We start from the raw sequence: 24,445 nt of genomic DNA, 5'->3' as shown, positions 1-24,445 counted from the left end.
TGCTGTGTCCAGGAACAAAAACGTTATAGCTGCTGTGGCTGCGATGCTCGCGATTAGCTTCATAGCTAGGTTAACATTAGTGTTCAGCAGTCAAAAGAAAGGATATAGCCAATCAGAGGCAGAGCAGGGGAAGGCTCTTCCCACAAGGCAGTATGCCTTGTGGGAAGAGCCTTCCTCACTCAGCAATGACTGCTGAACGCACCTGCCCAGTATGGGTAGGTGCGTTCAGCAGTCAGTTTCTCTCCTGACAAGATGGATTTTCATGTGATCTATCACGAGAATCCAGCTGCTATGCAAGGTAAATGGCTACATGCTCGAAAACGTACTGTGCGCTGGTGCCTTTCTGCCTGCAGCTGGTGCCTTTTTTTTTTTTTTTTTGCCCCTGTCCTTCAGACAGCCTGCATCCGCCACTGTCCATCCTCTTCACTGTGTGTGTATGTCAGGGCTGGATTAACTGGCTATGGGGGCCCAAATGTCCCCTTCAATACAACTAGAAACTCAACTTTTTTGTGTTCAGTGAAGACATTTTACTGCTGGTGTTATGAAACTTTGTCCTACAAGAGACTAAATTTGGTACAAAAAGGAGTACAGACTCTGTGATAGGTACCTTCACAGATAGGATCACCTTACTCTTATTTGGGGGTTTCACAAAGTACCAGTCCTGATGTTCTAGTGTCTACCAGTGTTTTTGAGGCGGCCCCAAATCTTCACTTATTACTTGGAGGGCACTTACACCAAAGGACACGCACGCACGCACAGTCGTCCTCCAGAGGTGCAGCAGCAGCCCGCACACCACCACACTGTTTCTATGTATGTGCCCCGGCACAGTGCAGACAGAGGTTGTAAACATGGCGGCGGACGGGATGGTGCTTACCAACCACGACCATCAGACCCGAGTGGGGATTCTGACGGGTAAGGAGACTGTTTGATAAAATGCTTCTTAATAGTGCACCTCTGTGGCGTTTTACCGACGGTTGCCCGTGCATGTCGGTGTCACGATACGAGCTGTCTTCGCTGCCGAGCTAGCTATCGTTAGCCAGTATGCTAAGCTAGCCGGTTTCGTTGACTGTCATTGCTCTAACCGCAGCTAACGTTAGCTTCCTGCCTCTTGACAGGTTGGATAGATGTGGAATTTGCTTTGTAACGACGTTATTTGCAATTGTGTAGTGAAGTTTATGACGTATTTACATGTGAAGACTGGCTGTCACCATAATACATCCATGGTCATATTCAGTGTTGTACGAGATGGCTACACTAGCCTACATTGTAGCGATATATTTTAATTAACGTTAGCGTCAATTGAGACAGTAGGAAAAAGACCGCCCAGCAAAGACTTTCAAAATTAGGGGGTCCAATGTTATTGCTTGGCGAGAAGTGCTGCATTGAGTTTTTAACTAAGATTGGCGCTTTTATTTTGAAATCAAAACCACCGTTCTTCCGATCTTGCTGTGCTGTATGTTGCGGTATTGACGCAAGGGAACGTTATATTTTCTAGCAATGTAACGAAACCGAGCCTACATCAGCTGCATTATTCATGTCCCTTTGCAGATCCGATATGTTTGAAGCTATTGAGGGTGCTCTTCATTAACATTTCTTGTATGGTTCCCTTTGACGGCCATTTCATTCGGGCTTCATGTGTGTTCTTTGATTGAACTCAGAAATGTAACCTTACATTTATTAACGTTAATCATAAATTGTGCGTTTGGTAGCTATTAAAAGCTATTTAGAAGGCAAGCCGCAATGCCAAAGCGAAAGGAATTATGTTGTGCAGGTTGTTTTAGCAGCTTCCCTAATTAGCTCAGCTGATGTTCGCCTCGACTGCGACCACAGTATAACGTTACAGTCGTGTGACAGCCACCAGTCACCAGCAGCCCTGCTGCCTCCTCGCCAAGGCAGGGGGAGACGTGAGAATAATGCTAAGAGGATGCGCCCAAGCAGCTGGCTGGGAAGTCTGTCGTGGTTTTGATGAGCTAGCATATGGGCTAACAGCAGCTAACCCTGCTGCCCATACAGCTGACAACTTCAGCTTCATGTCACATGTTAACACACGTTCCTAACCCGTGTGTGTGTGTGTGTGTGTGTGTGTGTGTGTGTGTTTTGACGGGTTTACACAAGACATTTTAACTGAGCAATTAAGTCAAGTTTGGGGTCACATATGGGGTTTAGAAAAGTTGACATAAGGTTTGCTTAAGGTTGCATATATGGAGCAAAAGGTGTAATAAAAATGATATAAAATAATATTGACAATGAAACTAATTTTTAGACAGCATTAGGAAAACTAAAGATATGAGAAATTGCTTTCTGTGATAACTGGGCAGAAGGAGCCAGGCTACACACTGTAAGAGGTGTGCTAAATTTAGCTCAAAATTTAGCTTTTGGAAATACTTCAAACACAGGCTATGGCTTTGCCAAAGAGAGCAATGTCCAAAGGGGAAACTACTTATGATGAAAGCTGCTGAAATTCTATATTTTACAACAAATTCCATTAAAAATACCCAAACCAACAATGAATTGACCCTACTAAGAACTATTGTGTATGTATCCAAAGCCTGACATATCTTACTCCTCCAACGACAACACCGTTGCAGTGGGTGACGTTCACTGTAGTTTGTTTCAACTCAATACCACACACACCTTCCTGTTTCTGTAAATACTGACTAAAGCACCAAATGTCTATTAATCTCCAGCCAAAAATAGTCACCAACAATATTTCCCCATCCCAAGAAGCATTAGTGAAAAACTAGCTATATTCTCAGGTCAGCTGTTTCAGGAAATTTCTTACTTTGTAATACTTTTGTACTTTAACTTAAGTAAGATTTTGAAGGCATTACTTTACTTGTAACAGAGTATTTATACACTGTGGCATTACTACTTTGACTTAAGTAAAAATCTGAGTAGCCTACATCTTCCACCATTGCAATTAAAGTATATTTAGGTATTGGCGTATATGTTGGCCAATAATTAACAAGAAATAGCATAGAAATATTATTTTTTTGTTTGTCATTCATTTTACAATAAGCTCATCAATTGTATTAGTAAATACAATAGGCACAGATTAATAAAGCCAATGTACTAATAAATCATATACTGTATCATATATACTTTTCTATATTTTCTATTGCAAAGTCAAAAAAACAGCGGCAGAACTGCATTGAGGCGATATTTACATAATTTGGACAACACTACGTTTTGATCTTTGCACATTATGTTCATTTTGCACTGAAGTTCATAATAAAATGAGAAAATACTCAGTGCTTTTCATTTGTAAAGTATTTCATTCACATGTAGGAGTATACCAAAATAGGCTCCGCCATGTGGTTATTAAATATAGAATATTTATGTATTGAATTACCAGAAAACATGCTATATAGTGATATATATTGTTATCGAGATATGAAATGACCTACTGTATATGGGGATAGAAGATTTTGGCCATATCACCCAGCCCTAATCTAACCTTTGGTAGAAGCCAGGAAGTCTCATTGTTGAATCCCCACTATTAGATACAGCCAAATCTGCCAAAACTGCATTTAATGCAGTTTCCCTTTATTTCATAACAATCTATTGGGAAAATAGGGATCTGAATGGGATTATTTTTGTGGTGTCAAACATGGCTAAATTCTTAAATTCTCTCTGATGATAAAAGTCTAAAGAACAAGAGAAATGAGAGAAGTTGTTAAGGTGAATCCCTCTATTCACACTCACTGCCTAGTGATCAAATTGACTTTATTTCTAACAATATGTTAATACAGGACATTTCTTATGCATGTTTGTGTCTGTGAGTGATGTGTTCAGGCTGGTTGTATCCACGCATGTGTTTGCTACTATTGTTCTAGAGCTATTGTAACATCTTAATATCATTTGGAAAGCTGGAAATAAACTCTCCTACCTTCTTGGAGAGTATATTCTGCAGATTTAGTTTTTGAAGATGTTTATGTTCTGGTACTTTTGAGATTATTTGAAATTGAGGTATGTACTGTAACTACAAAACAATATCAACATTGGGATCAATATTCAAATCAAGCATATAACATGACATAACTATAGTGATTGGTGAAGAACCCAATTTTACAGTGTCCGTGATTTCATCTGGGAATGGAGAAAAAATGTCACTCTTGAGAACACACTTCACTTTCACATAATTACCAAAGTTGATAGCCTGGATGACCTCGAAATATTTTTTGCCCTTGAACCAAGTGTACCAAGGTTTCACAATAAGCTATGTTTTCATGTTCATGTGTCAGGAGACTGTAATGACAGGCAGCAAAATGTCTGCAATTTCTTCAAAAGTCTTGAAATGTAATTGTGTAATACCTAGCACTGAACTAATTACAGTACTTATGTGTTTAAATTTCACTTTTAGACCGCTTGGGTTTTCTGTTATGAAGTCAGTTTAGTCACTTAGATTTGTTTTAGCAAAATTCCATTTTAATATTGATTTAAAGCTTTAGTGCGTAACTTTTTTTTATATTAATGAACGTCCGTTACATTCAAGCCATTGCCAAATGAGCTGATACAAAGCTACTTAAGACTCTCAGCTCCACACAACTCTGTATTTCTCAGCATGGCCGTGTTTAGAAATTGTTGTCGTCCGGTCACATTCTCGCACAGAAACTCAAGAAAAGATAATTACCTCTTCTGAAGAGTCCGTCATGTTTTTTTAATTCTCAGTGTCCCCCTTGGCTACTAGCAACTGCGTGGAGGAGGGGTGGGCGCGTGCACGATAACGGAAGGCTTGTGTCATGTGGGTGCAACAACAGTGGTGTTGTCATTACTTAGAATTCCTCATGGGGGGCGACAGAAACTACGCACTATAGCTTTAAATTGAAAAAAAAATTATTTGTATAAAGAAATGTTGACATTTTGGGAAGTACGATTATTCGCTTTCTTGCAAAGAGTTAGATGAGGAGATTGATACATCTCTGGACTTAAATACAATGCTTCAGCCAGCAGCTAGTAAGATTAGCTTAGACTAAAGACTGGAAACATGGAGACACAGCCAGAACCAGGCTAGAACAAAGTCTGAAGTTTAACTGATTAAATTGTAAGACACGCTGGGCAACCTTTTTAAATCACTGTTACACAATATCTTTAAAGTGGATCTAGACAATCTGAAGTTTTTACTTTAGCAATTCATAATAAAATAATAATAGACCATGGGTGAATAGATATCTGCTGTTTGTAGACTATAAAGGAATACTATAGCTTCATATATTCAGGCATGTAAAACAGTAATTAGACACTGAGATGCAAACACGGTTCAATTAAAATGCTGGGCAATAACATTAATATAGTATACATGTGTGAACTTCAATTGAAATGTCTCATTAGTATCAGCCAGGGTTCCAATCTCTTTGTAGACAACCAATGTCAGTGATCAGTTTTATTTTAAACGTGTAGTAAAAGTGCATCGTATTCATGCTTGTTCTGTTCTGAACTTCTCTCTTCTTCAGTCAGTGACAGCTGTTTCAATAACTTGGCTGAGGACAGGAGTGGAGTCAACCTGAAAGACCTGGTCCATGATCCCTCACTGTGAGTCTACACGCAGTCTATTATAGAGTCACATCAGTCTCAATTAGGGCTGTCAACGAATATTCTAAATTCGAATATATATTCGAATAGTTTTTAAAAAACGAATTTCGAAGGTGAAAATTAATATTCAAATAAAAAAAAAAGTGGAAAAAACCGCTCGCGGTAGCAGAGGCTGTCTGGCTGTCTGCTTTGCTAGCGCGCCTGAAAGCCGTTACATACAGGACGCAGCCCAGCTGGCGCATACAAATGTGACATCATGAGATCACCGTGACTATTTATACCTGCGCTGGTGCTCGCGATACTAGCTGCAGTCTTCTCCTGAACAGCGGTGGCGCTAATGAGGAAAGGCTACCGACGCTGCTCTTTCTAAGGACTAGAAGAAGAAGAAGAACAAGGTAAACAACGGCAGAACTGGCAGGAGCATTGGCGTGGTTGCTTCGATTTGATTCAATGACCTACTTCGTCGGATCGAGCCTTTCATTAACAATAAAATAACTCATCTTAACCCGGTAAGTTTACCAGAGAGACTTGCAGTCACTCTGAGAGTCCTGACATCCGATTGTCGGCGATTCTCATTCAGGATCCTGTTTCCTCTTTGTCGCGCACCGCTGAAAAAAAGAGCCATGCGCGACCTCGGCTCTAGCGCCATAAATCTGACGCGCCGGCCGGATATTACATAATTTTGACGTCACGATGTCGTGTGCCACCTTGGAAGCATGGGCAACCAGATGTTCAAATAGTTCGAATATTCAGTGTTTTTTTAGAGGGAATATTTGAACGTCATTTTTGAGCAATTTTGACAGCCCTAGTCTCAATGTTAATAAATCCACACAGAAGGATTCACAAATGTATTTTGTGATTTATATACAAATGACTATCCTCAGAAATAGTTATTGTTATACATAAATGTAAAAAATAAATCCACATATAACAAAATAAGGTCCACAAATTCTGATGCGCACACAAATATCTTTTGTTTTTAATCAAATTAAATAAAAAATTAGATAAATGTAAATAAAATGTTTTCCTCAGGATGGCGAAGGCATATCCCGCCCTACTCTGCCTTTGTTTTCGGCTTACCCTGACATTCTAACCTCGATTGTCCTCTGGGAATGTCTGTGCTTTGTTCTGGTTGCTCACAGAGGCGCATCTGGAACGCATGCAGACGTGCGCAGTGGAAAGTGGCTGCAAGCAATCGAGCCATTCAAGTCAACGCTTGATATTCCACTAGCCGCGCACCGACATGTCCCAGAGGTGCGCGCGAAGCAGCTCTCTGCTCCGCTAAAGATAAGCACCAGTTCTATTTTCACGCGAGCCACGGGCCGTTCGGAAAGCCGGGCAGGAAGTGAAGCGAGAGTATCCAGTCAATTTACAAGAACCCCCTGTTATTATATATGTCTCCATTACAACACCACAGATGACTAGAGATTAATCTCGGAGGTGGAAAAACATAACAGACATCACAGATCCTTTTTTTATAAGGACAATGCCAGAAAAGAGAAGGCATGGAGTTACCTGTAGGAGTGCCTGGAGTGGAAGGTAGATGCTAGCTTAATAAACACATGATTGTTCTGTAAAGTACTTAGAGAGACAATATAATCTGCGATACGCTCCCGGTGTGGTATGGCGCGTAGCGGAGGACGGAACAAAACCGGAACACAGCACAGACGTGCCCAGTGGAAAATCGCGGTTACCCTCTCCTAAGTAATCCCACTCCTCTTGCCTAAACCGAACCAACCTAACTAACGAAGGCAACAAGTACTAGCCAATCAGAAGGAGAGTAGGGCGGGTCATGCCTTCGCCATCTTAGTAAACAAATGTTTACATGTGTAATGGGAATTATGTCTAAAATAAGGCCCTAAGGCCTGTCAAATCTGACTCCCAATTACCTAATTCCTGCGCCTTCTTTAATCGGACTTAATGTTTACCAAAACACAAGGATCAATCTGAGACAAAGAGTTCAGTTAAGTAAAGTTTACTGAGTCCAGCATAAGAAGTTACAAACAGCACCTAAGTTTCCCTGGCAACAGACATTAAGTCAGAGCTGGTCCACCAAGATCTCCTCTGAAATGAACTTCAATCTAAGATTTCCCTGTGTTTTTATTCTCCCCTCACAGGGGGGTGTTTCTTAGACAGAAACTATTATATTTCACAAACACACACACACCAAGGTCCTCTGTGTGGTGCAACTTCCTCTTCTATTCTCTTAAAGGTCCCATGACATGGTGCTCTTTGGATGCTTTTATATAGACCTTAGTGGTCCCCTAATACTGTATCTGAAGTCTCTTTTATATAGACCTTAGTGGTCCCCTAATACTGTATCTGAAGTCTCTTTTATATAGACCTTAGTGGTCCCCTAATACTGTATCTGAAGTCTCTTTTATATAGACCTTAGTGGTCCCCTAATACTGTATCTGAAGTCTCTTTTATATAGACCTTAGTGGTCCACTAATACTGTATCTGAAGTCTCTTTTATGTAGACCTTAGTGGTCCCCTAATACTGTATCTGAAGTCTCTTTTATATAGACCTTAGTGGTCCCCTAATACTGTATCTGAAGTCTCTTTCCCAAATTTCTGCCTTGGTGCAGAATTACAGCCACAATCACAGTCCCACAATGAGCTTGGTGGAGAGTGAGGGTGGGGGTGTGGCCTTGACCAACTGCTACTTTGCTCGTTTGAAAGCCATGATCTCTCTCTCTCTCTCTCTCATGGGTGGGCCAAATTCTCTGGGCGGGCAAAGCAGAGAAAGAGGAGGTAACCTTGCTCCTTATGACCTCATAAGGAGAAGATTCCAGATCGGCCCATCTGAGCTTTCATTTTCTCAAAGTCAGAGCAGGATACCCAGGGCTCGGTTTACACCTATCGCCATTTCTAGCGCATATTAATGCATATTAATGTAAAAAAAAACTCCATAAAGGGACATTTTCATGCCATGGGACCTTTTAACTTTAAACTTTCCTGTTTTTCTGCTTATCGGTCTGTTACCCAATGCATTCTTATGTCCATCAGAGTTCACCTGGAGTACAGCCTCTTCCTCACTGACTGCACACAGCCCTTTTGTAACACAATGCAATTTTAACTGTCAGCAGCTTTTATTCTACACATGCAGTACACACATGCATGTACGCCGACATTACACTTGCTCTATCTTTGTCCCCTCCTGCAGGCTGGGAGGAGTCATAGCAGCCTACAAGATTGTTCCAGATGAGATCGATGAAATCAAGGTACGTGCCGTCGCTTTGAGTGATCACATCACTCACAGTCAAGGAGACACATACCAATAAGTGAAAATAGTCTGGACTTTACACACTTTTCCACTTGCATTAAAAAATGTTTCACATGTCATAGAAGACACACTTGATAACCGTGACACAGGCACTGAATGTAAAGAGTGGCAAATTCCTCCTCACATACTTCTTGAATCTTTGCCCGTTTGGCTCACAAGTCTTATTAGCTGTTGCAGCGGCCGTCCGTCTGTCATCCAACACTTAGCCAGTAATGATTCCTCAATGCTTTTCTAGCAAGTGAATGCACTAGATATGATCCCGTGTTAATCCCTGTGGGGAAATTCTCTCTTGAGGTACTGAGCAGCACCTTTGAGCAGGCCAGATGTTTGTTACTACTGGAGTATGACCCCAGGTGTTTCTTTGAAGGAAAGTGTCTTTATTTATTGCAGCTGCCTGTCAGGCCCATAGTATGTCATGTAAAGAGGATGTGTGTGTGTGTGTGTGTGTGTGTGTGTGTGTGTGTGTGTGTGTGTGTGTGTGTGTGTGTGTGTGTGTGTGTGTGTGTGTGTGTGTGTGTGTGTGTGTGTGTGTGTGTGTGTGTGTGTGTGTGTGTGTGTGTGTGTGTGTGTGTGTGTGTGTGTGTGTGTGTGTGTGTGTGTGTGTGTGTGTGTTTACATGTGTACAGGACACTCTTTTGGAGTGGTGCGATGAACAGCAGCTGAATCTCATTCTCACTACTGGAGGAACTGGCTTTGCACCACGAGATGTTACACCTGAGGTACAGACAGCCACAAAATTTTAACAAAAGTGTTAATAAAACAATAAATAATAACTATGATTAACCACAGGACAGTTGGAGACTTAACTAGCAAGCCCCGTCTGATCTGAGCGAATCGAACGAATTGCTTTGAAAATGTATCCTATATACCAACCACAATGGGACATTTCAAGCACATGTTTGTCCCAAAGAATTTTGGGAAACTAGTTAACTAACTGAGAACCGGTGTTTGTGTTGTAGGCCACCAGAGAGGTGATAGAGCGAGAGGCTCCGGGTATGGCTCTCGCCATGCTGATGGGATCACTCAACGTTACACCGCTAGGCATGCTGTCCAGGTGAAGATTACTGTGTTCACTGTCACTTAGACAGTTAGACTGTGTACACCAGGATGTGCGGTGGTAATCTGCTAATCTGTTTTTATCTAACCAGATTAGTGTGTGTGGTATCCTTTCGTGCTCTAATCTGCTTTCTACTGCATTGTCTTCAGGCCAGTGTGTGGTATCCGTGGTAAAACTCTGATCATCAACCTGCCAGGGAGCAAGAAGGGCTCTCAGGTGGGATTATTGACCTGTGCTTACTCTGAACTCTGCTACACCCTTACTCATGTCATGTACGTTATTATGAGAATCTAAAGCTCTACAGGACTTTGTTGAATCACAGATCTTATGTTTTGGCTAGACTTGAAATAAAATAAAATGTATTGTTCTGTTTTGATTTGAGTTTAGGACTTGGACTTGACTTAAGGTCGGAATACATGGGGCATGGAAGGGGCGCAACATTTTTGGCGCAGCAGATTATACTTTAATACTTGTACATTTTATTGATCTCCGGTGGGGAAAGTACCATTTTACACTCTGTTTGTTAGGCCACACTACGCACAGGCCTGAAATACACACACACATGCTCAGGTCCTTTACATGCACAAAATGGAAAGATGTCACCGTGAGTCAGCAGGCAGCTGTTTACAGTGGAAAAGCTTCATAAAATGACTGTACGCTACCTGCCCAGCATCAAATGTTATCAATATATATTTTTTTTACTTACATTATAAGTAATAAAAGTATGGGGCTATTGCAATCCCGCTACTGCCAGAAATCAGAAAGTGACTACATGTCACAAAAGCTCAAACTTTGGCGTCATCAAAATTAAATTATTACTGTCAACCACTGATGTATTTTGAAATATTTACTAATTTCTCATTCAAACCCAGTATCTTCGGTAATAGCAGTTTAACGTCATCATTGACATGATGCAATTATTAAATGGTTGATGAAACAAGGTATCTCACCACAGTGTTTCACAACCTTTAGGGGTGCTGCAAATCCAGGGTGAAAGAAGATGACGTTTGTTCCTGACTAGTGGGACAGCATCATTTATAGTTGACTAGTTCCAAGTTCACGGTTTATGTCAAGTCTTTAATTTCTGTTTGGAAGGGCTCTAGAGTTTAACGCGTGCGCAATATTGTTTCCTCCAGGAGTGTTTTCAGTTCATCCTGCCCGCTCTGCCCCACGCCATTGACCTGCTGCGTGAAGCCGCGGTCAGGGTTAAATCCACACATGCCGCCCTGGAGCAGCTGCCCTCCCCTTCCCCTCTGCTGGCCAACACGCACATCGACACAAACGCCAACATGCACACCATGGAGCGCGGCACCCAGTGCGATGAAGAGGAGGACGAGGAGGACGAGGAGGACCGGAGGAGAGTTCGACATGCGCACAACCACCACCACCACCACCATCACCAGCATGGTACCTCCCACATCACCGCAGCTGCTATCGCTGCCAAGGTAACCAGTCGACAGGAAACGCCACTACCAGTGGTGGTGCTGCTGCTGCTGGAGACTTGACAGATGAAACTTTAATGATCCCTGTGGGGAAATTGGGTCATTGCAGCAGCAGGGTACTGTACTACAGACAACTCCTGCTCGAATGCTATAGGCTGCTGCAGGACTCCAAAAAAAAAAAAAGGAAAATCACATCAAGTTGTAAAAAATTAAATTGAAAGGCAGCAGGGCATTTCACAAAATGTTCGGAAACATTCCTGCCTTTTTTCCTCCTTTTTAATTAGATACAAATATTTCTAGTGTAGAAAAACTGCTGTTTGATCAAATAGTACTTGATAATTTTTTATGTTAATTTGCAGCCCAAACATGAGACATTAAGAGATTTACAGCTGGTATTTTAATACAACTGTATCTGAAGATCTTATCTGGATAACACTAACGCATTGGGATTTACTGTACAGTATATTAAGCAGTTCCTCCAGAAAAAAGCGATTATGCAATCGCATAATTCAATGCATAATCAGCCAAAGTTCACATATTTATGCGGGGGCCGCATTTTTTCAAATACACTTTCACTGCATAAATTGCAGATTTCCGCGCAAAATATTCAGGGCTTGCATTTCATAAACCCCACAACCCCACACACAGCAGAAAGTTGAAAAATGTTGCATTTACTTCACAGAAGAGCAGCCATTTCCCCCTGTTGCCATGGGAATGTTATGAAGTTAAGTAATTATGCAACGTGACCATCATCGAAAAGCTGCAAACCCTGCGATGAAGCCATGCATGATGAAACCGCAGTTTTTGCAAGTTCCCGCAATTTCATTGCATAAAATTGCATAAATATCCCGCATATTCCATCGCATTTTTTTAAGAAAACGCGCCGCATAATCAAGGATTTTTGCCGGCAACAATCACAAAAATACTCACGCATTTTTCTGGAAGGATCGATTAAGGCTGTGACGGTATGGATCCTTTCTTACCGCAGTAAAAAAGCAACGTATCCCCACAGTATGGCGGTTAAGCACGCGACCAATGTATATGCTTTTTATTCTTGAATTTTTGCCCAAATGTTGCACTGGATACAACTTTACTCTCTCCTACAGTGTTCTGATTATAGTCGACTTTGTACTTACTAGCTACTGTGTTGACATTACACTCACACCTACTTCCAGCTGGTGCAGTAGGCTGCAGGTGTAAATGCAAAGGCCCATGTTCAGATGTCGGTGTCCAGATAACGTATTAAGATACAGATGGCCTACTCTCACAAGCCAACTCCAAACACTTGATTGAATTTGAAAGTCATGTAGAACATTACTCGGAATCAGTAGGATCCACATTTTTAATATTTAGAAGTGGTCCATGGAGCAGCTATTTCATTTTGTGTCTTTATTCATTAACTAGATTGAAGCCCTCCATTTCATCTCATTCACCTGTCTGTGTATGGGGACATGTGTCTGTCTGTCTGTCTGTGTGTTTGTATGTGCCCGTGTGTGTGTGTGTGTGTGTGTGTGTGTGTGTGTGTGTGTGTGTGTGTGTGTGTGTGTGTGTGTGTGTGTGTGTGTGTGTGTGTGTCCATCAGACGAGCCATGCTGTGGTCATGGCTAAGGGGGGTCCCTACTTTGCCGCCAACACACCTGACCCGCCCACTCATTTCACCTGCTCCTGTACTCATGACCAGCAGGTGAGACACTCACAAGCACCCCTCCTCTCCTGCCATTGGTCAGTTCATCATGTCTTTCAGATACACACCCTGTCCGTCATACAAGTATAACAGTTCTTTTAAAATATGCCTTTCTCTGAATTGCTTAAAATGTATCTGGAGCTTCAGTGGAAAAAGCTGTGACTAGAAAAGTGCACTCAGTAGAGTGCAGATCTCCGCCGGGTGTGTCTCCCTCTCTACTCCCAAACAAAAAAAGAGTTAAATCTCACTCAATTGTCTCTCCCGGGTGGAGTCCTGCACAGTTTTCTTAATCCCGCAAACATTCTGACCATGCATACACGCCTGGCCTCGCACAACACAGTTCATCAGTACTCAGGCTTCTGTCCCTGATTGGTTTTAGTGATATTTGTGTGTTGGTGAAACAGCGCCCCACGTGCGCATCAGTAAGTACAATAGTTGTAGATAAGTAGTTTACATTCCATAAATCCAGTTGTCATGTAGACACAACTTTAGTTGACAGTAAAACAACTGAACGACATTATTTGACTAGCATTGTGTGTGTGTGTGTGTGTGTGTGTGTGTGTGTGTGTGTGTGTGTGTGTGTGTGTGTGTGTGTGTGTGTGTGTGTGTGTGTGTGTGTGTGTGTGTGTGTGTGTGTGTGTGTGTGTGTGTGTGTGTGTGTGTGTGTGTGTGTGTGTGTGTGTGTGTGTGTGTGTGTGTAGATCCCGGACTCTATCATTTCCCGAGGCGTTCAGGTGCTTCCTCGAGATTCAGCCTCTTTAAGCTCCACCCCTTCCGAGTCACCACGAGCCACACAGGCGACCTCCCGTCTTTCCACCGCCTCATGCCCGACACCCAAGGTACACACACACTTATATATGCTTTGCAAGAGTCATGGAACATGCCAACAATATATGTATCGTTGCTGCTGACGGTAGTGAAAGGCTATCTCAGCAGTTCCTAGTAAAAAAACAAACAAGCAGGACGGTTCCTGCATGATTAGAGATTTCTCTTATTTCTTGGGTTCTCCAACTTATTGTGCTCATTGTAGGTTGGAGACGTTTTTATCACTTCTTTTTAAATACTCCCAGTAAAGAAGATGTTGCCAATTTGTCAATTTGGCTTTCGAGTGGGTATATTAATGTGAGACTTATCACAAAAGTTAGTAGTCGGACGTGACTGTCGGCCTCTCGCACAGTGATGGATTACCGTTGGGCTAAAAGTCTCGGGACTTGTGTGCTGTTTGGAATTGAATGGGAGTGAATGAGACTGTGAGGTTTGGCAAAACTGAAATAGAAATATCTTCAGTTGTTGTACATTCACATAAAATTTGTCCCAATTAATATCAAGGGATGATGGAGATCCAGGCCTTTTATTTATATGAGAATTTTTTTTTTAGGCCTTGATTCCTAATTTTTCCTGTTGTGTAAGCACTGGATATTTTACATCAACAGATACAACAGATTCATGTCTCACTCACCACGCTGCTGCTCTGAATTAAGTCCTAAAGAATAATTACTCCTGAAAATGTAGTGATGCAATATTGAAGGTCTTCTTCAGGCAAACATCTGACGCAGACCTTGTTGCTTAAAATGTTGCCACATTGCATTACATTTTTGGGTGCTTGCAAAATTCAGTGTGTGGACTACCTCTCCTTTTTCTTTGTAAAGGAATTAATTAGTGATTAATTAGTGAATTAGTGAATGGAAATAGTATTTCTGTTAAAAAAAGAAAGAGAGAGCGGCAGAGTTTTGCGGAGGACATGGCTCTGTTGGCATTAGTGCTGAGGAAATATACCTAAAACTGAATTTAGTTAGTCACAGGAATACAGGGATTTTCACCAATCCTCACTGTTTTTTAATTGTCTTTTTATTGTTGACCGGCCTTTTATTTGTTTGTACCAGACATGGCTATTATTTGAATACTGGCTTTATTTAATATCTATTTATTTACGGTGTTCATTTTGTATGCAATGGCACGCACCGTTTTTAACATTCAAATCAAGACAAAGAGACAACTTACATAAATGAAAAGCAATGAAGAAAATCATTGATGAATGAACTTCCATAGCAGATAGGGACAACACACCAGCAGATATCTGAAATGTTATTAAGGAACAGCATTAGACTGGTAGATCAATCAAACCCCATACCGATTAATGTTTTAGTTTCTAATAATCCAGTGTTGTTCTATGCAGTCACAGAATTAGACACACAGCTGCTGGTGTGCTGGTTTTTGAACGTCACAGCTAAAATTCATGTTATTTATGTCTCCATGTCCTGTGTATTAGACATTATTAATAGATACATCAACATGAAAGCCTTTGCCAGACTGTCCTGTTATGAAGGAGGAGGTATTAAAATCATCCCCTCCATATATTTGCATCAAACAATGACCAAATATAGAACATGTGTCTGTCTCTCTGCAGGTTCAGTCACGATGTGGCAGTAATGAGAACATTCTGAGAGCCAGTAAGTTCACAGAGAGAGAGAAAGTGTGTGTGTGTGTGTGTGTGTGTGTGTGTGTGTGTGTGTGTGTGTGTGTGTGTGTGTGTGTGTGTGTGTGTGTGTGTGTGTGTGTGTGTGTGTGTGTGTGTGTGTGTGTGTGTGTTAATGAGACACGTACGTGCGCGCACGTGTCTCATTAACATGCTAGCCTTGTAAGGGCTACACACTGCCTGTGTGACACGCGCGGCTCGAACCGTGCCGAAAACGCGTGCATGATAGAAATAGAACCGGCGCCTATTTTTCACGCAACACGCAGCATGTTTGAAGCGTTTCCAGGCAAAATAGAATACGAAAAGATGTCATTGACACATGTCATTTTGACACGAATACATATTAATAAATGACATTTTGATGTTTGAAAGTCTCTAGGTTTTGACATGAATGCAGATATAAATGTAATTAATTAAAAAAAAAAGATTTAATGATTGATGAATGATGATGATGATTTTCAAATATTGCAAGTCAATACTGCCGACGTTGTCTTTGCTGTAATCAAATCAGTATAAATGTATGTTTATGTTCATGGGAAACATACATGTGTACAGACTAGGCTAGCAGCAGCAGCGTCGCGTCAGACACGTTTCTGGTGTGCAAAGACATAGAAAACGCCATGCAACAGAAACGCCACGCCACGCAGGCAGTGTGCAGGAGCCCTAACAGTAACTTGCATAACTGTGGAACATTTTTAAACTTTGTGTGTGTCTGTGTGTAGGCCACAGTGCGGTGGACATCAGTAAAGTGGCACGTCGTCATCGCATGTCTCCGTTCCCATTGACTTCAATGGACAAAGCCTTCATCACTGTTCTAGAGATGACACCTATTCTGGGAATTGAAGTCATTAACTATAGAGGTGAGTCTTCTGTGTATGTGCGTTGTTCTGTTCTGTTTGTTTCATTTATGCACAGGCATATAGACATTGCATTATCATTGTGTGTTATAGGTAATATTTGTAGTTAGGGTTCCCGTGGTCATGGAAAACATGGAATGGTCATGGAATTAGTAAAGTACTTGAAAGTTTTGGAAACGTCACGTGTTTAATTAAATGAATTGTTACAGTAATCTTCCGTGGATAACCTTTTTTTCATAATTATTTCCTGTAGCTGATGTAACGTATCTCTAATATGCGTTGATGCGTGGCAGTGTTTTGTAAACTATCACATACGTTTCTCATCTTCTCATTTGTCCTTTTCCTCATTTTCGTTCCGTCTCTTCCTCCGTGTATGCCAGCTAGATGAAATCATGTTTGAATAGAGTTTGAATCTGATATGTTTGAATAATGCCAGGTAAGTGTACATTTAATTTCATGGCTCTCTAATGAGAGGCCATGGAAAAGTTTGGGAATTTTGTCCATGAAAATGTGTGTAGTGTTTGTTGTTCAAATGTGGTTTGCACTAAATTGACCTGGTTTGGGCCAATTTCTTTAGATGGTTTCGGTCGAGTGCTCGCTCAGGACATCTATGCCAAAGACAACCTTCCTCCGTTCCCTGCTTCCGTTAAAGATGGCTACGCTGTACGAGGTGAGACCACTAATACTATCTATTACCAAACAACAACAGATAAACAGTACGTGGGGGACACAAATGTAAAACAGGGTCTAGAAAAATGCCATTCGATGTAACTTTGCTGACATCTGCATTCATCTACACATTTACTTGTATTCACTTGTTGGCATTGAATGAATTTAAGAGCAAATTCTTCACACAGCATTCTGTACGTAAACTGGGCTCTTGGCTGCAACTTGAGTTTTAACCCTTGTGCTGTCTTTGGGTCAAATTTGACCCGTTTTCTAAACTCCCTAATTTAATTTACCCAAAAATAACACAGATGGATGATTCCTTACAACTTCCTTCGCAAGTACAACAAGAGATCGGATCTGTACTTTTTTTGTTTTGTTAAATTTTTTTGCATTTAAAAAAGAAAATGAAATGTTGTCGAAACAGTATCCTCTCTGAACTTTCATATATGTTCGGTTTATTGACCATGAATTCCAAAAATAAGTGTAAAAGTAATAATAAGTTGGTGTGAGTGTTGTTTATACATGGTAGTCTAGTGAAAAGAAGCATTCAACTGCAAAAAAAGCGCCAAAAACATTGAAAAAAGTGCGAATGAAGGGACAAAAACATCAGAAAAAGTGTTGATTTTCAGTTTTGACCCAGGAGGACCTGCGTGCATGGTCCACTGGAAGACAACCCAAGGGTTACAAATCATTAGTCATGGTCTAATTTCCGTAATTAACTTAATCAACATCATTATCATTGACCTGTAGCTGCTGACGGCCCGGGAGATCGCTTCATCATGGGAGAATCACAGGCCGGACAACAGGTCAGCTCTAATACACTAACACTATGATAAGTTCCAGTTGTGATCAACATAACCTAGTGCCATTAGTGTTACATTTAGCAGTACAGGTACTAGCAGTGCTAACAACACAACTAGTAGCATTTCTACTAATACAAATCCCACCATCTACATTTGTACATCAAGCACGGTGAGTAACGCTGTGACATTATATAAGAAGTAGCTAGGGCTGGGTTCAAATAATGGATTCTCCAATTAAAATCGATCTTTGAGTGTTCTGATATGGATTCATAAAAAACAGAAATTAATCTTTTAATATATGCCTTTTCACCATGCATCTATAAATAAAAAGTACTTTAAACGCACATTTTGCGGGGTCAATTCTTAATGTAAAGATTAACCTGGTGAAAGTGGGTGTATCTGCGTGATTATCATTCAGTCACATTACTGGTCTCATAGCTCTAAAACAGCTGAGCCAATCGTAGTGAATTGGTTCCCTGTTGAATACAGCAAGCCTTTTAGATTGTAGGAAATGCAACACAGTTCAAAGCATTAAAACACAACCTGTGATGTCTATCAACAATGACAACAACTCAACAAATGGAGAGAGCTTCTCCAGGAAATCATCTTGTTGTCTGGTTACTGCAGAGCGGCCCTACGTCAATCATGCTGCTATTCTAGAACACACAACCCCACAAATCACAAATTAGAGGCAGGTGGTGTGTTTTACAGTTGAGTTTATGTCTGTGGATATATTCAAAGTCTAATCATATCATTCAACTAATGTTGCCAGTTATCTTTCGAAACAGGGATTTAATCAGACTCAATAAGGTGTGTGTCTGTGTGTGTCTGTGTATGTCTGCAGCCCACTCACACAGTGATGCCAGGTCAGGTGATGAGGGTGACGACCGGGGCTCCGATTCCTTGTGGAGCCGACGCTGTGGTCCAGATAGAAGATACAGAACTTCTGAGGGAGTCTGAGGATGTAAGTACCTTGAATACTGTCTACTTTTATAGTATGCGTTTGTTTGCAGGTATGATGATAGTGACAGTGTGGTTTGTTTCAGGGCACAGAGGAGCTGGAGGTGAGGATCATGGTCCAGGCCCGGCCCGGACAGGACATCAGGTAAAAACAAACCACTATATGCTGCAGGAACCAAGTGGAGGCTAATTCATATCAGAGCTGTATAAAATCCTCCAGCTAATTATGATTGTAACATTTTGTGTCTGCACAGGCCAATAGGCCATGACATCAGGCGAGGGGAGTGTGTGTTGGCTAAAGGAACACATATGGGCCCGTCAGAGATCGGCCTGCTGGCTACAGTGGGAGTGACTGAGGTCAGCGTGCACAAGTTCCCTGTGGTGGCTGTCATGTCCACTGGAAACGAGGTAAATACACATTAACAGATGAAAATACACACAGACTTTTCCTATGATCTTTGCATTCAGAGTTATGGGTTTCCTACTGCATGTAGATATCAGCTGAATTCCTTTTACGTTTGTGTGTGAGTAGCTGTTGAATCCAGAGGATGACCTCCACCCAGGGAAAATACGAGACTCCAACCGCTCCACCCTGCTGTCCACCATCCAGGAACATGGATATCCCACCATCAACCTGGGCATCGTTGGAGACAAGTAGGGGCACTTGGCTTATACAGATTACTTCTAAAATAAGCTTTTTTCGCAGGGCTTGTGATGCTCAAAATGAATTACCCACTGATTTACACACTCTCTAACGCTATGTACGTCTATATGGAATAATCTTTTTGGGGCCTATGGCATCACGTGACTGCAAAGTATTAATGTTTGGCCGCTTTGTGAAATTGGCTTCAAAACCTGACACTTCCTGGGGGTCTGATCTAAACCCACTGCCCACACTGCCATGACACAGAGCTGGATTTAAATCTGCAAAGTATCCCTTTAAGTAGTGGGCATTGCACAGATAGAGTAAAAAAATGAATGGACAAAATTGATGCAGCAAAGTCCCAAGTAAAGCTGGATCCTTCGCTTCCCGTAATGCCACTTGGTTGTGTCTTTTTTTTTGTCAAGACCTCCTTGCATGGTAAACACCCACCTCTTTTAAATTCCACATCTCCAGTTTGTAACACAAGCTTTCCATTAATAATCAAACATAATCAAATCAACATAACCCTGATGACATAACTGTGACATCAACAGGGTTATTTTCTCAGACTTTACAAATACCCGTCACAGCCACAGAAGATATTACACTGATGTTTTCATAGGCTGAGTAGCACTCCCCATTTAGCAGTGAGCTGAGTTTAATGTATCGTGCGTGTTTGCAGCCCTGATGACTTGCTGTCAGCGCTCCACGAGGGAATCAGTCGTGCCGACGTCATCATCACTTCGGGGGGTGTGTCCATGGGAGAGAAGGTAACCTCTTGCCTATGCCTACTTATTAAATAATTCACTGACAATGTTGAGTAGATATTCTGATCTTTAATAAGGAAGCAGCCAAATTCTCATCAACAGTATATTTGTTTTCCTGCTGTTCATCCTCCAGGTTTGTTTTTCTCCTCTAACAACATACTGTATGAAAGCACTACTGTCTCACAGCTGTTTTTTTCTCAGTATTATTGTTCTCCAATCTTGTGTGTGTTTGTGTGTCTCAGGACTACCTAAAGCAGGTGCTGGATATTGACCTTCATGCTCAGATCCACTTTGGACGAGTCTTTATGAAGCCAGGGTGAGATGGGGAAGGGTACCAATGGACTCCTTAGGTATTCTAGTATCATGTGATAAAGACAGAGATCGATCCTGGATTATTTTGAATCAATATCGGATCATCTTGATGAAAATCGGTTTCAACCGATTTCTTTTTTAAAACCCAACCCTAAGTATTACTGCTGCTACTACTATTGCTGACGCTACCACTGCCTTTGATACTGTTCTGACACCTGGAGGAAAAGTAATCACCTGTGGGTTTCTGTTCCGCAGTCTTCCTACTACATTTGCCACAGTTGACATTGATGGAATACGGAAACTCATCTTTGCTCTGCCAGGTAATATATTTATGTCCGAAGTAACTGGGTGTGTGTGTTATTTGGGTGTCTGTAAGTGTGTCCTTTCCTTGCTCAAAACCCCCTGGACCATCTCTGATACCCCTTTGCTTTACCCTGATAATCTATTTTGTGTTATTTTGGCTCAACGCCCACTAAGGAGCACTTTCTCAAGTATAGTTCTGTAGACCCGGTGCGATTCGGGGGGTGAAGTTGCAACATTGTTCCTTTTTTTGGTTTGGTTTGCGTTCAGACTGCACTTTGTCAAACACACCTAATATTGTAAACCAATCTTATATGCTTGAAACAGATGCTTGTTTGTTTATTGGACAAAATATCTGAGTTTCCTGGTCTCAGAAATAACGGAGCAACACCAAATATATAACGTATAGTGTTTTCTGGTTTTGCTTTATTGTTTTTAATATTTTAAAATAAGGCAAACAATATGAGCAGATAACAGACAGCGAGTGAAGGAGAGGGCGGCCCTGATGAGAGAGAGATGATGATGATGATGCGTTGTCACACAGACAACCGGCGATGTGGTCATATTAGTAGGTTATGGATTTGAAAGTTATCATCCCTTAAATCATATATAAGTCTGTAAATTGTGTGCAAGGTTGAAATTGCAGGATAGTAAAAGCACTGTTCTTTTGGTTCACTTCCTATATTTGGTTATTTGGTTCAGTAGCAGGTCCGCCCATGATGATGATAGATGCAGGTTAGATGTTTATGGCCAGAGTGACACTATCGCAAAGGCGATTCGCAAATCTTGACACAGATGTGACTCAATAATGTCAGCAGAGCAATACACCTCCAGGGTGTGTATTCTGACAATCTGACTTGCTTGAGCCAGTCTGTAAATGGGTGACTAAACTTACCCATTGGTTTATAATGGTTCGCTCCTACCTCAGCATACTGTCGCCAGTTAGGGCAACATTGTCCATTCCTCTTGTTTCCCTCCAGCCCTGGACCCACATGTAGCATCAGCCCCTGTCTTGTGTGTCTGTACTCTAGCTGTCTTCATCCTTGGTTTGTATGGTTTGCTTATGGAACTGTTAGAATTTCTCTATTGCTGATATACTGGGGTAAAGGCAAAATAAGGTTGCTCTTATTTTATTCAAGCAGTCTAAGGCCTGGACTATGTGTTAAACCTGCCTCACTCTGCCTTTTAAGACAGTTCTTCCCATTTTTGCCCTGGACCCTTTATCTCTTGATCAATTACCAGCAAACCAATAAATTCAGACTTAATCATGTCAGTCGGTTAATTTTTTTTATAGCATACTGCTCAATAAACCTCTAATGTACATCTTTTTCAACATCTTATGACATAAAGAGTCAGCCTAGCTCTCCGTTGTGTAGTGGCATTTGATATCCATAGAAGACGCTGCATGTGCTACAGTATGCAGACAGAAGAAGTCACACGGTAGCCTGGCTGCGCCTCTCCATGGCTCAGATGTGATCAAATGGCTGCTTATCTGGAACGTTTATGCACCTTGACCCTGGAATATATATCACAGTGGTGTAACTTGACTCGAGATGCTACTTTTATGTGGGCTTGCATAGTAAACAATTGGTTTTGACGACATATGTCTCCAATGGCTGTTGCTTATTACTCTCTGATGGAGCTACATGCAGCGTTTTGAGTGAGCTTTTTTCAATGACCGATGCCGATATTTAAAGAGCAGGGCAGCTGATATATATTGCTGATATCATGTTGTTGTCTGATAGAATACAACAGTAACAAGTAATAACAAATGAGAAACACAATTGCTGAACATAAATGCACATTTATTGTCTGCATTGTCTCTGTTTAGTATGTGTTCAGTTGCAGGCTTTAACTTTAACAACATAGTTTTGAAAATGCAAAGGAAAAACGTTTTCAAAACATTCCGTTGTGAAGGGGCCGTTCACATGACTTCACAAGGCTTCACAGTTACACTCATTCACCGTCCTACAACCATCCCAAATGACGAATCTGATAACTGTTTTACTGGTCGGGAGAAGAAGGGTTTTTCGAGCCCTGTAAGCTAGTTTAGCTGGTTGGAGGCTTGCTGCCGTTATGCTGCCGTATGCCCTTATATTGGAGAAATTGACAAGGGGGAGCGCTAACTTCGTTCTACTGCAGCCACAGTTACAAGGCTGCCTGCAGATGTGTCTGCAGACATTCTTTTGTAAATCAGCCTCGTGAACACAGGCATCGGCCGAGGCCTGATTATCTAAAAATGGCATTAATCGGCCGAGTGATTAAATGCTCTATCGCTAAACTCTGGGTTTTGTGGGTAGCATGCTATGGGCCTTTTTTACAGCATGCTAGACATGAAAGGGGTAGAGAGATTGGGGACGACACGCAGCAAAGGGCCGCAGGTCAAACTCGAACCGCCGCAGGACTCAGCCTACATGGGGCGAACTCTCTTACTGGGTGAGCTAGAGGCCGCCCCACAGCAGACATGTTGACTTGTCATAGTAGGAAAAGCACAGCTGAAATTGATAACCTTAACGATGGCTCAGTTCCATCAAGTGTCCAAGTAAGCTATTTCAGTGAGTCAGCATGCACAATACCAGGACCTCTCCTAAGTGGAATGGAGCCATCATTAATGGTTTTGAATACACCTGTGCTTTTCCTGCCAATGTTTCATGTCAACATGTCTGCCGTGAAAAAGGTCTATTGCTAGCAAGCCCTTCTTTACAAATCATACTGTGGCGAGTCAGTCCAGGTAAACCTGAGCTACAGGTCATTATATTTCATTCATATTTCCATACATTTTAGTTAAGGTCCCGTAGTTTTTGGCTGCATTCCTTTGGTATCAAAAATCTCTTTATTGTGTTACTCCAAGTAACTTTATCGCCTCCATGAGCTTTGTGTTAAAGCCACTGCTGCAGCTTCAACTGTTGACCATGTTGGTTAGCAGAGCAAATCGGTGGGCCAAACTACAAGAACTACATTTCTATTGTTTTCAGAACACCTGCATGCAGCTGTCCCTTTCTCCTAACACAGTCTCTACCTCTGCCCCTCAAACTGTAAAAACCTCTGCTCTATAGATCTACGATCTGCTCTAAGATTGTCTTTGTTAGAAACAACTAACTGATACAGTGGAAAACATTAACAAGATTACAAGGGTTACAAATGGGCAGAACTGTCCTTTTTGAAGAGCTGCCAACAACAAGATTTTGAAGATCTGCATAAAGTTTTGGCTTAAGAAGCTACTATAGAACTCCCCAGTCTCTCTTTGACTAAGGCGCAGCAGTCCTTTACTGCTGCGTTGCAGTTCCACTGTTGTTTTCAGTGCTAGATGTCAGTATGTCGCCATGGCAATGTAAAGGAATCCTACAGTATAGTGTGTCCTTTGGCCTTGATCTGGGCCCTTGTGATATGGAGTGTGTTGGTCTTTGCTCCAGTCCCAGCACTGTGTATGTACTGCTATTGTTATTAAAGGAAACTTCAACTTCAGAGAGACTGGGCCCTCCCTGCTGGAGGTCGTAGCCCCGAGTGAGACCGAGGCCAGACAACCACTAACCCCTGCACCTAGAGGAAGTAGGTCCTAAAAAATCAACCCACAATAAGGCCAATTTATGCTCCTGCGTTAAATCAACACGGTGGGTACCTAAGTAGGTACGTGGAGATACGGACCCTCCGCCGTAG

The 24,445-nt window shown here is 41.7% G+C and overlaps 1 protein-coding gene across 2 annotated transcripts in view; it reads left to right on the top strand.

The window, feature by feature from the left end:
• The first annotated feature begins 608 nt into the window (after window positions 1–608).
• Window positions 609–24,445, top strand: part of gphna (gephyrin a) — a 31,419-nt gene continuing 7,582 nt past the window's right edge. Inside the window, exons 1-20 of one of the 2 annotated variants that reach the window (XM_028565417.1) lie at window positions 609–912; window positions 5,454–5,532; window positions 8,699–8,756; window positions 9,445–9,537; window positions 9,778–9,872; window positions 10,025–10,091; window positions 11,012–11,320; window positions 12,900–13,001; window positions 13,703–13,840; window positions 15,409–15,451; window positions 16,200–16,337; window positions 16,912–17,004; window positions 17,754–17,809; window positions 18,651–18,770; window positions 18,853–18,911; window positions 19,021–19,174; window positions 19,299–19,420; window positions 20,092–20,179; window positions 20,419–20,492; window positions 20,744–20,808. In XM_028565417.1, the coding sequence (XP_028421218.1) occupies window positions 813–912; window positions 5,454–5,532; window positions 8,699–8,756; window positions 9,445–9,537; window positions 9,778–9,872; window positions 10,025–10,091; window positions 11,012–11,320; window positions 12,900–13,001; window positions 13,703–13,840; window positions 15,409–15,451; window positions 16,200–16,337; window positions 16,912–17,004; window positions 17,754–17,809; window positions 18,651–18,770; window positions 18,853–18,911; window positions 19,021–19,174; window positions 19,299–19,420; window positions 20,092–20,179; window positions 20,419–20,492; window positions 20,744–20,808 (2,053 nt within the window). In that variant the 5' untranslated portion in view covers window positions 609–812. Of the gene's footprint in view, window positions 913–5,453; window positions 5,533–6,001; window positions 6,042–8,698; window positions 8,757–9,444; window positions 9,538–9,777; window positions 9,873–10,024; window positions 10,092–11,011; window positions 11,321–12,899; window positions 13,002–13,702; window positions 13,841–15,408; window positions 15,452–16,199; window positions 16,338–16,911; window positions 17,005–17,753; window positions 17,810–18,650; window positions 18,771–18,852; window positions 18,912–19,020; window positions 19,175–19,298; window positions 19,421–20,091; window positions 20,180–20,418; window positions 20,493–20,743; window positions 20,809–24,445 lie in introns of those variants that run through there. The other variant, XM_028565418.1, reaches the window with a different exon arrangement.

Source organism: Perca flavescens, chromosome 20 (assembly GCF_004354835.1).
Source record: "Perca flavescens isolate YP-PL-M2 chromosome 20, PFLA_1.0, whole genome shotgun sequence".
NCBI classification, from domain to species: Eukaryota; Metazoa; Chordata; class Actinopteri; order Perciformes; family Percidae; genus Perca; species Perca flavescens.
The sequence above is the reverse complement of the archived record's forward strand: the minus strand, read 5'-3'. Positions and strand labels throughout refer to the sequence as shown.